A 14513-nucleotide genomic window follows, 5' to 3' on the forward strand; every position below is an offset into this window, starting at 1 on the left:
CTTATGTTTATAGAATCTTTTTATTATCTCCCTTGGTTATACATTAAGTTGTGAGTTACAAGAGTCAGGTGTTACAGAGAGCCCAGACACCTTGTCCATGTATTCCAAATAGGGAGAAAAAACTTCAAATAGTCAAGTTTGATAGTTACATTTATGTCCATACTGAAATTTTTTTTTAAGATTTATTCATTTATGATAGACAGAGAGAGAGAGAGGCAGAGACACAGGAGGAGAGAGAAGCAGGCTCCATGCCAGGAGCCCGATGTGGGACTCAATCCCGGGACCCCAGGATCGCGCCCTGGGCCAAAGGCAGGCGGTAAACCGCTGAGCCACCCAGGGTTCTCCCCTACGGAAATCTTGATGCATGACCTTTCTAAAAAAATCAAACCCAACTAAGAAGGCTAAGTGTTTGCTGATAAAGTGTTTTTCTTCATCTTAAGGAGTTAATTACTTATGACCTGGGCATAAAATACTTTCCGATGCATCAAATTTATAAAGAAATTCATACACGTATGTCTGTCTGAATTTCAAAAACAAGACTAAATAGCATGAAATCGTTACAGTTACCTGATCGGCCCCAGTGAGATGTATGAAGCTCTCAAGAATGGATGGGCTCAGCCTGTCCATCACATCTATGGCTAATTCATCATCACCCTATAAAAAAGTTATTATATGTCTAAAAACACTTAGGAATGACTAAGAACAGTAGCCAAACCTAAGAAAACATAACAAAGTTCACATTAGTACTATTTGTTACAAATAGAATTGAGGGCAGGTGGGTTAGTTTAGACCCAGTGGAAAAGACTCTGTTACTTTGTTATAAAGGTAAGTTCTATCTGCATGGTAACAAGAGAAATGGGATAAGAGTGAACAACAAGATAGTTTTTAACTACTTTCATTAGATAATTAAATGATAGATCTAAATCTTACCTTAGGTATTTCCAAAAGTGCAAACAAAGCTCGTATTTCTCTAAGGACACTGACGGCTAATCTCCTAGTGGCAGGTCGACTGCTACAGAGAATGACAAGTGCAAACCCTTCAACCACATGGAATACATTGGAATACGGGCTCCTTTCCAGAGGAGGGGGGTGAGAAGCTCCATTAGCCACACCATGCTTGAAAAATAAACAGAAGTTAAAAATAAAATAATATGTGTAGACATTCCAGTACAACCATCAACAAAGAGTACAGCAAATCATATAAATTATAGCTACAGGTCTGCCTCAGCTTAAGCAATTTAAATCATATTTAATTTATAAAAATTTTAAAAAGTATACACAGAGAAAACAAGCATTTAGTTAGTAGTCTAAATATGAATTCTGTACCGAACTTCTACCATCCTCTGGCTACTTTGTAACCTTGGAGCTGACACTGTTAATCACTCTTGGTCTAACTTTTCTTTGTGGAAAATGAGGGGATTGAATTGGACCATCTGAACTCAAAGTGTAGACCAGCAGTATGGCATCACCTAGGTGCTTGTAGAAAACAGAGATTTTTCAGGCCCCTGGTGATTTCTTTCTTTCTTAAGATTTTATTTATTTGTTGGCAGGGGGGATGTGGGCAGGGGGTGGGTGGCCAGGGAAGGACAAGCAGACTCCCTGCCCGGCAAGGAGCCCGACTTGGGACTCAATGCCAGGACCCTGAGATCATGATTTGAGCCAAAGTCAGACACTTAACCAGCTAAGCCACCCAGACACCAAGGCCCATGCTGATTTCTATGCTCACTGAAGGTTGAGAAGCTGGACAACTTAGATGATCCAGTTCTAAAATTCCAAGGTTCTAGGACAATATATTATCTTAATCAATAATTTGAGCACCTTTCATAGTAAAGAGCCATACCAACTGTATATGCGAGGTAGGAACTAGTGCCATGGATAAAACAATCAAATAACTCAAATGGAATTCTACCAAAAATTATTATATCAGCTTTAAATATATTGGAAACAGCCTAAATGTAAGCTAGCATTGCCACTACTCTCTGTGTTCATTCAAAACTAATTGTTACTAAAAAAAAGGGGGTGGGGGATGACTGGGTGGTTCAGCGGTTGAGCATCTGCCTTCAGCTCAGGTTGTGATCCTGGAGTCCCGGGACCGAGTCCCACATCGGGCTCCCTGCATGGAGCCTGCTTCTCTCTCTGCCTATGTCTCTGTCTCTCTCTGTCTCTCTCATGAATAAATAAATAAAATCTTTAAAAAAAAATAAACTAATTGTTACCAAAGGAAGGTTGGAAAGGTTGGACACACAAACACTATGTTTAATATCTGAACTGCACGAAGATTCAGTTTAAGGGATTATGAATACTTCCAAAGCAAACAAAACTAATCAAATGTTTAGTTTTCAAGAAATCAATATATATTAAAATCACTGTTGGTCATTCACCACCAACCACATACAAAGGGACAATACAAAAGAATTTGGTACCTGGGAGTCCTGGTTTTTGTTATGCACTTGGGTTGCTTGTTTCCACTGGTTTATTAACTGTACCAACATCTTTACAGCATTATCAAGAAGCGTGGGATGGACATCAGTCACCTCACGAACAATAAAATAAACAAATCCTGAAAGAACATCCTCCCGCCAATCTGGAAAATCAAGCATTAGTGCCTGCAGGGTATTGAAAGCCAGAGCACGCAGTTCTTCATCCATATGAATTGTGAGCCTACCAAGAACAAAATTCCATTAGCAAACCTCAAAACCTTCTAAGTAGTTTATCATCTACACCTTAAAACTAAGAACTCAAAAATATATATATATATATATGTCCTCTTCTCTGGTTTGTAAGAACTATGAAAATAAGAACCAATGTTCACTTTATGTTTATATTCACCCCTATGTTATTCTATATTCACTTGTTTAAATTCATATATGAATCTATGAATATTAGTTGTACTTTTACTATAATTAAGATAATAAGTTTGATCATAATTAATTTGGTGTATCTTTAAAAATACAGATTGACATATCAGAATTCCATTTAAAAAATTCTTTAATCCTTAAGATGCTGTATGTTATATTGTAATCAGTCAAAAATTACATCCAATCATATCCTAGCCCTATCTCACATTTATTTAGTCCTTTACTATCACTAGAAAGAACATGATTTATCTGTCATTTTTTTCATGCTGCTGAGGTTACAGTTAGATATAAGACAGCTGATTATAAACAAGAAAAGAGAATAAACCAAGATGAAACCAATTTAACAGAAATAACTCCAAAGTATGAGAGTAAATTTTGGAACAACATCATAAATAGGGTGTACTTAATAAAGAATGGGGAAAAAAGTGTTGATTTAACAAAGAAGTCCCTAAAAAGACTTAAAGGAGAAGCTATGTAAAATTATCTTTTAAAGATATCAAAACAATAGAAGGACATGAAAGTAATATTAGCTAAAGGATTTTACCAAAACATAAAATGGGACTGGTAAACAAGAAAACCATAAAAGATGGTCACAGTAGGACACTACCAATATATAATACTCTATGAGCAAGAGTTTCTGATTCGGGGCTGAAGAGGATTCTTTTAGTGACTGACCATTCAAGACACACGCATCAGAGTTAGGAACAGCCTGAAAGAATAAGGGAAGCAGGTAATATTAACCACATGTCACAATGACTGTTGCTCAGAAGTTGGGAGGGTGGGAATGACAGAGGAAGAAAGCTGTGTGGTTTAGGTGGAAGGAGATCTCGCTATCTCCACCCTGCTGAACTCAGCTCTGGTCTTCATGAAGCCAGCCTTCCACTGACAATGACACCGAACAGAAAATATATTACAGCTAGAAAGTCCTGGAAGCAAGCCACGAACCCACACAGCAGCAGCAGCAGCAGCGACAGCAGCACATCAGAAATATCATATGGGGCCAGATTAAGGATCTCTAGCCCAGCATTCTGTCTCCAATAGTGGCACCAGGAGAGGAGCTGTGGAAGAAGAGTGACTGTCCCCATGATGCTGACTTTAAAGACTTCAACAGCCCTTAAATCCAAATGTACACATGTCCATCTTAGACCTATCTATGTAACTTGGCAGATACCCATAGGAGTTAACTATGCACTGTGTAGACAGCAACAACGTAACCTGGCTAATTTAAGGCAGAGGAATTAACTTTCCTTATGTCTACTACCTAGCATACAGGTCTACAAATGCATCTTTGTTTTACTTGCTTTAATTAAAAAAACAAAAACAAAAACAAAACAAAGATTTAGAGATCATTAATTCCAAATGATAGGAGAGGGGGACAAAAGAGAACAGACCCTAGAATCTTCTTTCCTGAAGTAAATTAATTGGTAAACAAATCTCACAGGGGAAAGAAGCAAAGGAAGTCACAAGGCGGTTGTTCACAGTTCAGATGTTTGCTCCCTTCCTTCACTGGGCTCCCCGATCCGTGCCCCCTACACATACAGTTTCACTTTGGTGGGGGATATGGGATCACCATCCGCAAAGGTGTAGGTGAGATAAATTAAGGGGAGAAATAAGAGTTCACCCAAATGAGAGCTGCTGATTCTTTCTCCAAGGAATAACATTACAAATCATTAAACTCCTTTTCCTTCCCGAACGCTGACATGAACTTTGTAACCCTTTAATCCGATTCACAGCAAAAATTAAGAGACTGGAAAGGGATGAATTTATCTCCTGGTGCAAAGTCTCAAAGTAACTCCTTTTCTCCCCTCATGATCCTGAATGGAGACAAATGCCATCCTGTATCTTGATGGCAACCTGCAACGGCCGAGGATAGGGGAGCGAAGGGTATGGGAAATGCTAGGTGTTTTCCAGGACGAGGTAGAAAAGGTTGCCGAAGGTCCATTAACTGTTCACGGTGAATTTTAACTTAAGTCTTAGTGATAAGTGCTTGGCAACCAGTAAACGTCTTTCAATACAAGTCAAGTGTCCCTCCTCTGTGACAATCATGATACTTGGGTTTTTCATTTACAGCAGAAGTCAGCAAACCATAGCTCAAGGGCCAAACTGCAAAGGGCACCATGGGAACACAGCCATGCTCCCTCCTTTACATGTTGTGCATGGCCGCTTTGGGGCTCCACTGGCACAGAAGAGCAGTTGTGATGGAGACCATATGAGCTGCAAATCTTAAAATATTCCCTCATCCCGTCCTTCACATAAAAATGTTTGCTGACCCCTTCTCTACAGAATCCCTAAGTCCAACAACAAAAAAGTAGCTCTTTCTTCCTTTAAAAAAAAAAAAAAAAAAGATTTTACTTATTTATTTATTTGACAGAGAGAACTAGAGAGCACAAGTGGGGGGGGGGGGGAACGGCGGGGGAAACAGAGGGAGCAGGATAAGCAGGCCCCCCGAGGAGCAGGGAGCCCAATGTGGAGCTCAATCCCAGGACTCTGGGATCATGACCTGAGTCAAAGGCAGGTGCCTAATGACTACAGCCACCCAAATGCCCCCCAAAAAGTAGCTTTCAACAAGCCTTCACCTCAACTTCGAATTAGCTTTGGGAGCAAGTATTTAAATTTGGTTGCCATGTTCTTTCTTATTTTATAAAGCTATGACATGCCCAACAGAGGAAAGAGAAGCAAAAACTTGAACCCAATAGTCTCTACCATAGGAGAAATAAGTGACAGTGAGATCTAGTCACCACCTCCGGTGCTACAGAAATGACTACAAGAGTTCAGCCAACAAGTTAACTGCCAAATGGGCAGCAGTACATATCTGTTAAGGAATAGCGTGTTATCTAAATTCTAAGAAATATACCAGATGGAAAGCTCGAAAAGAGAAAGATTTGTAGAGGAATCCAAAAGAACTTTAAAAAGTTAAAAATGAATGGGAAGAATGTGTTTAACAAAACATAAAAGACAAAATGGAAGTTTAGAAAGTATATCAAGTAAAGAATTGAACATGTCATTATTATTCTGTTCCTGAGAACAGTAACAGGGGTGTATTCAAAATTTCAAGGGATTGAAAGAGATAAAAAATAACATAGCAAAGAGTAATTCTCATTTACCTTGCTAACAGTTCAATGAGGTCAGTTCTGCTCATACCATCAGGAATCAACCTTGGAATAGCAGCAATACAAGTCCTAAACAAATCAATTTTGGGTTTTCTTTCCCCCCTGAAAAACACATTAACAGGATTTAATAAGTTCATTACATATGCTAGACCATGAAAGCAAAGTTGGAAAAATAATTGTAGAAAATAGGCGTCTCTTCCCCCTCAAAAAGTTTACTGTATTTAATATAAAAAGAATTCATATAAATCAGTTTATAAGTAGACAAAAGAATAAAGAGAAAATTCAGTAAATAATTATCAGTTTAAGTAGACAAAAGAATAAAGAGAAAATTCAGGAAAGAAAACACTGCTACAAAGCAAAAAAAAGATTTTCAGTAATTAGGAAACCACAGGAATTACTATGTTTAAATAATAAATAGTATTTAATTATTTAGAACACAAATTAAAAATTAAATATAATTCAATCAACACCTAACCTTTAATAAAGAATATTTAATTATTAAATCATAATAAATAATATTGATATTAAGTAACCAAACACTGGTTATTTTAGGAGCCTAAAAAATTAACAAAAAAATGCTTTTCATTTAATATTATACATTACCAAGAGTCTTAGAAAACACATTCTCATATTCCACTGTTGGTATTGCCTGTTCTTTTTATTTTACTTCAGAATATACAAACACAGACATATGCAAATATACATATTTAAGTTTTTATATAATTAAACATCAATTTTGAAAATCTTGGCTCCTTCAATGACTCGATACAATTTATTTCTACTGTATTTTCTTCTAGTTATTCAGTGATTTTTTAAATTTTTACTTTACCTAATCTTCTTAATGCACCAGTTTTTGTTTTTATTTTGGTCTGTGTTTCAAAGTGAGGATTTTAGTTTATTTTATCCAACTTGTTCTTAAGGTGGCCTAAAGAATTCTCATGTAGAAAATAATTTAGATGTTTTAAGTATCTTGGGTCAGTATTCATTATAGTGGCAAAAGACTTGCTACCAACTGTTAGAGATTTTATATAGTCAGTCTCCTCTTTAAATGGTTCCAATATGCATGAATTTCAGTTACAATAATTTAGTTAAATAATATCAGTTTCCCTCCTTGCTCTTTAGCCCACAAATCACTACCTAAATAACAGATGTACATCATAATCCCTGACTAATCATGTCACTTTTTCCTTTTTAAGTTTTATTTATTTAAGTAATCTCTACATCCAACATGGGACTGGAACTCATGACCTTGAGATCAAGAGTCACACCCTCTTCTGACTAAGCCAGCCGGGGCCCCCAAACATGTCACTTTTTCAAAGTCTGTTGTGATTGGTCACTGTACGCTTGTTACTCATTCACACAGACAGCAAAGTGTGGAACCATGTTGCTTCCTTGTCTCCAGGGATAAACGCAGATGACATTTTACAAACACAGATAATCAGAAGAGGAAACTGGTCGACAAAGACTCAAGTGCAGCAGAGAAAGAAAGTGAGGTCACTGGAAGTGAAACTCAAAATCAAACATTGATGGAGTTACAGAGGAAAGAGCTGCAGGAATGCTGCCACTGCAGTGTTTGCACACCCCACATGTACAGCCAGAGGAACTGAGGGCAAATTCATTCACACAGTAAGGAAGGTAGTTGTGACGAAGAGGACAGAGACTTTCCAGGGAAATGAAAGCAAAGGGGAAAAAATGTCAACACTGGAGAAGTTCTCAGAGATGTTAGTATATGCTGGTATATAATACTGTATGTTAATTAAATTAAGAGATCAAATATCCAATTTAGTGTTCTAAAATCTAGAATCCAGATATTAATGTCTAACAAAAAATGTCCTCCCTTATTACAGGATATATAGATACTTTACCAGCAAATAAAACAAGTTATTGCCATACAATTCACCCTCTGGAGGAGAAAATCTCTAACAAAAAGGGAAAAAGATGCTGGGATGACACACAGAGAAAAGCCTAGGGGGGTAGAGGGGTTTGAGGCACTATTTCAAAAAGCTACTCATATTTCCCTCTGTACTTCTTGTTACAGGGAGAGGATTTTTTGTTTTGTTTTGTTTTCTTTTATATTGGGGTCCTGGGAATTAGAGTATGTGTTTGACGTACTAAACCAACCACATCCACACATATGGGGTAACCAGGATTTATCTGTTGGTCATGGAACAAGTAAAGGGCCTTGTCATTGACAACTAGACTTAGATCCAGGATGACTTTTGCTCTCTATTTAGTTTGGTAGCACTTTTTAAAGAATAAAACTGAGCACATGGTAGGAATCACTGTATTAAAAACTGCAGCAGATGGCAACATGGGAACGCTCCAGAGGAGAAAGGAAGGAAGCAAGTGGGAATCAACCACATACACTTTTTTTATGAAAACTGAAACAGCAAGGAAGAGAAATAGTTTACTACATACGTAATCATGTCTTCGGGCTCCTTATTGGACATCTGCACACTAGTCATACACATTGGTCTCCCGACTTCTTTGTCCAAATGTCTGAGAATGCTATCTAATGCTTTTCGCACTTGAGGATAGTACACTGACATTCCTAGGGAAAAAAACCCACAGTTATCAGATGTCAGAAGTTAGATAAGGAATAACCGTGCTGACTTTCCATAAAAAATAAAAGCCCATCTTTCAATGATGTCAGCTGTTATTGTCGCAAAGGAAGAAATTTCAACTGTGAATGCAGTGACTAGTATCATGTAAGGAAATAAAGACTGAATTGGAAGACTCTTAATATGATTTTGGTATTACCAAAATTGTATTGATTTTTGTATCACTCTATATGGGAATAATAACCGTATTAAACAAACATATTCATTTTAGATTTGATCATAAACTTTTTTTTCTTAAAATTATTTTTTTTTAAAGATTTTGTTTATTTATTCATGAGACACACAGAGAGGCAAGAGACGCAGGCAGAGGGAGAAGCAGGCTCCCTGCGGGGAGCCCGATGTGGGGCTCAATACCAGGACCCTGGGATCTCGACCTAAGCCAAAGGCAGACACTTAACAACCACTGAGCTACCCAGATGCCCCTTGATCATAAACTTTTTCAAAGGTATATTAAACTGTATCACAAAGCAATTTATTTGGCTTAGTTAGCACTAACCTATGACTTTTGCTTCTTCATCTGTCAAGGTTTTGTTGAGAAAAATTTTCTTTACACGTAGAGTGTTTCCTGAGGGAAGAATAACCCCCGTTGTGGGCATGGGTGGCTCCCCATCTTTCTGCTGCAAGCTGTCTGCTATTACAAGGAAGACTCTGAGGCCTATGTTCATTCTCTTCAGGAAGAAAAACAAGTTACAGAATGAAATCTGAGTGTCAGAAATTATCCTTTTTTCATGTTAAAAACATCTCATCAATTAACACTGGGGGGTAGGGTGGGAGGGAGGATGACAGGAGGAAAACTAACCTTTCTGTCCAATGTTTTCAAGCTATTCTGGCATTATTATTATTTTCAAATATGGCCCCTTCACTTCTGAGGCCAACTGGCTCTCCTATTCTTGATAAAGCCTATTTCAAACCCCTTTCCTCAGAACCCTACCCTCCTCCCATCCTCGCTCTTCTCTAAGCAGATGATCTGTCTCCTACTCCACAGAAGGAAAAACCATCAAATGTCCTCAGTCTCTCACTAGGTAACACCTCCTTCTCCCTCTCCTTTGCTCTTATGACAGTCAAGGGGGGCGCCAGGCTTCCTAGTTCTTAGGATCCTGTCTACTCTTGCTTTCCCCGGAATGGTACACCACCAATTATCCCTTCTCTTGCTTTCATCTTCAACATTTTCCTTTCAACTAGATATAGTCCCTTCATTTCCATTAACTATGCTCAATTATCTTAATGGAGGAAGTCCTCCCCATAATACTTCCCTGAAGCAACTCTCACTCATCAGTGACATTTCAGCAGCCTAGGACACCGTGGACTATTCCTTGTTTCCTGAAGCACTCCCTTCCTCTGACTCATCTGTGCCACGGCTGGCTGGCTGAGTCATCTCTGCTGGCACTTCAGGTTCAGCCTCCTGCAGCCACACAGTCAATGACAGACTGCTGCAGGGCGAGGCCCTGGACTGCCTTCTCTGGTCATTAGGTTTTCTCTCCTGAAGTGACTCTGTTTATCTTATGTGGCTTCAGTGACCACCCACACCACGTATCACTTGCCAATGTGAAGCCTCACTTCTCTGAACTCGGACCCTCAGACCCACTTGACGGCTGTACTTGGATGTCACAAAGATGCCTCAGGTTTGACTTGTTCAAGCCAAATGCACTTTCCCCCCTAAGGCTGATCCCCTCTCAAGGCTCTTTTCCACAGTCAACAATCTCCTCTCCTCTCCACTGTTCTCAGCCTACGCTGCCATTTCTCTGCCCGAAGAATGGTCTCTAAAGTGGCCCAACGGGCGTGCAAGATAGCTCACTGGAATACAGGAAGAAAATAAAACTTGTATTTATATATTTTTAATCTAAACAAGATTAAAGTTTTAAGCTTTACTCGTCTTCACATACGATACAACATAACAACAGTGTCCTCCCTTAGTCTAAATATCACATGGTCATGTCCCACAGTCATAGAAAATATCATGACCAAGAGGAAAAGCTCCATAATATACTTGGGTTCACAAAAGTATCCCCACTTACTCATTCTTCTAGTGTATTGCAATTTGCATGTATTTGATTAAATAGGTAATTTTTTCTGGCTTTAACTAAACTCGTTCTCACAAGCTTAAAAAGATTCTGAAAATGGGGATTGAAGATAATCCTAATAGAGTACGCCTTTGGAATGAGAAAACAAAACAGCAGAACTCATCCTTTTCCTACTACTCTTATGAGAGCTTCAGTGAGGAAAAAACATATTCAGAAATAAACTTGTTCAATGGAGAGAGCATTGAAAATGGTGTTCAAGAAAGTCTCTGTCATTATGCGATTTTTGACACTGGAAACTGTATTAAGTATGTCATCTATAAAAACACTCATTTCTGCTCACTTTATAAACCTAGAAATAATTATTAATTTATCTTAAAAATCCTATGAATGAGAAGCTTTAGTAACTTTCCAACTCCTTTGTTAACTACATGAATATATATTTTAGGATTGAATTATGAAAAGGAGCAGCACAACAAAGAAATAAGCAATCACCTTTTTATATTCTCCAGTATAATTTGATTCTAGTAAGTACTTAGTTTGTAAAATACTTTTGAACAATCTGAAAGTGTAATGTCTAAAGAGTGAGTGAGAGTTTACCACATGAATAACACGGCCACAGAAGTGGGAAATGTTTAATATTTAATTCTTTTGCTTGCTTATTTATTTATTTATTTATTTATTTATTTATTTATTTATTTAATTGTAAACTCCATCTAGGGAAAAGGATTTTTGCCTGTTTTGTCTCTAACACCTAAAATAGTGCCTGGCACATTTTTGGTGCTCAGGAAATGTTGAATGAATGATATCTATTAAAAAATCTGATATTGATGTTGATAAAGAAACCTGAGCTCATATCACCAACTGTAGAAGTCAGCTGAGCTGACCAGTCTGGAAAACTTCCTCCCTTGTTTTTCAACCATGCTTCAAGCTACTAAACCATTCAGCTGGCCATCAGAAGGGTGAAGTAACTGGTCCCAGATCTTACTGGTAATTAAGAGTAAAGCTTCTAACTAGCAATTTCAGTAAACCTAAGAGCTCTGATTCCATTAACTGGTCTTAGAAAAAAAAGAAACGAAAAAGATTACATAGGATAGGGTATTACTACATTATATATATATTTTTTTGTTTGTTTGTTTGTTTTTTACCTCTGGATTAATGGTGAAAGTTTTAGTAGATTTTCCAACACTGAGAAGATCAAATATTATTTCTTTCATTGCAAAATCCAAACGTTCCTAGGAAAAAACAACAATAAAGAAACCCTTGTAACTTTCTACTTCTATGTGCTTGGTATCATGTTCAGAAGTATACACATAATGTCAACAACACAGGTCTATGCCCCTAAGAATTTCATAAATCTAGCTGGACAAAAGAAAAATACCTATGAATTAAGGTTAAAAAATACGACTATAAATACATTACTTAACTATTAAATGATTTGTTTCATATCCCAACAAATAGGATATACATTTTAAACTCATTTACCAAAATCACATCCAAAAATCTAAGTGAAGGAATTCCCAGAATGCTGACAAAAGGGACTCCCAAAGCAATGGCTATGCAGCAGGCCTAGAGAGCAGTGAGTTCATATTGAGACATGCAAATTGGTCTCCAGGAAGGAACCCTCCAGGCGGGAAAAAAGATTAACAAGATTAACTGAGGTTTGAGAGGAGTCACACAGTTCTCATGGAGTGTTGATGTGAGGTGATGAATCCAAGGCAGTTGATAAGACACGAGGGGAAAGAAAAAAGAAAGATGTGCACCAATGACAAAAAGTTCTGAATACAAGATCTAAAGCACAATTTGCTTTCATTCACCTTATGGACACATTTATACCCATCTAATCATCATTAGTTCTGTGCTCCAGTAAATAGAAATGTGTTCATTTTATTGAAATACTCCTTATTTCTTCACAGAAATAATTGCATTATAGATGATCTAAGCTGTCAAATCATCAGTTTTAGTTCAAAGAGCACACAATGGATATTCTGAAATCACAGTATTTTCCTTAGTCGAGGAGGTAACCCTATGCTTCTCCAAGGCTGATGTCCCCATAGGGAATGTGACCAAAACCTGGGATTAGCTTACTCAGCACCTGCTGAACTCCCCTTCTAATCACCTTCCTTTATTGCAGAGACTGGAGAGCTCAAATCATATTTCCCAGGGTTCCCCAGAACAGTGGGCTTCGGGGTGTGATTCAGACCCTGTGATTCCAAGTGGAATACTCATGTGGGTCTGTGGGAACTGGCATACATGAGGAAGAGGAGGACAGGACAGAAGGAAACTTCTACTGATGGAGACCATGGCAGCAGCAGGTTTTTTTTTTTTTTTTTAATATTTTATTTATTTATTCATGAGAGACACAGACTGAGAGAGAGAGGCAGAGACACAGGCAGAGGGAGAAGCAGGCTCCATGCAGGGAGCCCGATGTGGGACTTGATCCCGGGACTCCAGGATCATACCCTGGACCGAAGGCAGGCACTAAACCACTGAGCCACCCAGGGATCCCCAGCAGCAGGATTCTGAAGCAACTGTGGTGACTTTCTAATTTGGCAGCTTTCTGTTTGTGGCAGATGCAGCTATCTTGATAGCCGAATTCTGCAATTTCCTCTTAGTTGATGCTGGAAACCATCCAGATTCCTTCAAAGATCCCTTTGGGGTCAACTAGCTACAGTGGATTCTAGTACCTGTACCTAAGAAACTAGACGAATGCACAAGAAAACACTTCATCAAAAATCTTTCGAGATACTCAAGAGGTAGTCAATGGCTTAACAGAAGGATTGAGAGAGACCTCCCTGAGCCTTCATAAACTACGTGCTCCTTCCACCTGTGGGTCTCACTGCCTTCTGCAAGGGTGTGAATCAAAGACTTAAACAGACTTTGTCACCAAAAAATAGCGTACTTTCATTGTTCACTATTCAATATTAATAAATGTTTTGATACAAAAATAAATAAATAAATGTTTTGATATCATGCTTTTAAAGGTGCAACAAAGCTTAAAAACTCCAAATTAGAATAACAGATTACCCATAAATTACACATCTATGTATACTATGAGGGAAAGCAACTCACCTGAGCAATGAACTGAATAATCTTCACAAATATATTGAGAGGCGTATCACGAGGAACCACACTACGTGAACCTTTTGGAAAAAGTGCTGACACTATGCTCATAAGACGACTATACGGGGAAAAAAAAAAAGACTGAGTCACAAAGAGATAATGACATTAACAACAAATATTCTTCTTATTCTTCATAAGACCTCAAGAGAATTCATATCCCTTCTTAAGGTCCTTATAATATTAACTAAAATTCCATCAGTGTGATATTTTTTTACCATGATTTTTTTTAAATACACTTTAATACAAAGGCACTTACCTTTGAGTTACAGTGTTGCTTTCACATTTTATTCTAATTACATAAACCCACAACAATCTATACAAAGATTCCAGTGCAACTCGAGACATTTTAGGATCTTTATTCTGTTTAAAAACAAAAGAGAATAAAAATAAATTTATTAAGCTACTTGTAATCATTTAAGATCAAAGACAGTCTATCAACTAACTGCCCTCACCCCGTTCCTTTCTGTCTTCAATCTAAAGCAGGTTTAAATATGTAAATACCTGTTCGGTATACAGGAAGTACAGAAGGTTGAAAGGTAACCATAAGTTAGGAAATTCTGAGCCATTCCTTATACTCTCGAACAAAATAGTGAAATATTAGTATTACAGTAATATTTTAAAGAACTCCTAAATTATATATGCATCAACTTACTTGAGAGTAAATGTTCACACAGTACTGACATCATGATGGAAGGATTACTTATCTTTGGAGTAATTCACTGCAGCCCATGTATAGTTAAAATTTAGAACATCAAAAGTTATTACAGATATTTGCATTTATGA

General features: G+C 37.7%; 1 protein-coding gene across 8 annotated transcripts in view; it reads right to left on the reverse strand.

Annotated features, from left to right (window-relative positions):
- The window catches only part of FRYL (FRY like transcription coactivator), a 257372-nt gene that overhangs the window by 88302 nt on the left and 154557 nt on the right, over nt 1-14513 (reverse strand). For all 8 annotated transcript variants that reach the window (XM_035704622.2, XM_035704639.2, XM_035704578.2 and 5 more), the window contains 9 exons: nt 13987-14090; nt 13680-13788; nt 11756-11842; nt 9086-9257; nt 8387-8519; nt 5963-6070; nt 2424-2661; nt 931-1116; nt 568-654 (listed from right to left, as the gene is read on the reverse strand). In XM_035704622.2, the coding sequence (XP_035560515.1) occupies nt 568-654; nt 931-1116; nt 2424-2661; nt 5963-6070; nt 8387-8519; nt 9086-9257; nt 11756-11842; nt 13680-13788; nt 13987-14090 (1224 nt within the window). The remainder of the gene's footprint in view (nt 1-567; nt 655-930; nt 1117-2423; nt 2662-5962; nt 6071-8386; nt 8520-9085; nt 9258-11755; nt 11843-13679; nt 13789-13986; nt 14091-14513) is intronic.

This window comes from Canis lupus, chromosome 13 (assembly GCF_003254725.2).
Source record: "Canis lupus dingo isolate Sandy chromosome 13, ASM325472v2, whole genome shotgun sequence".
NCBI classification, from domain to species: Eukaryota; Metazoa; Chordata; class Mammalia; order Carnivora; family Canidae; genus Canis; species Canis lupus.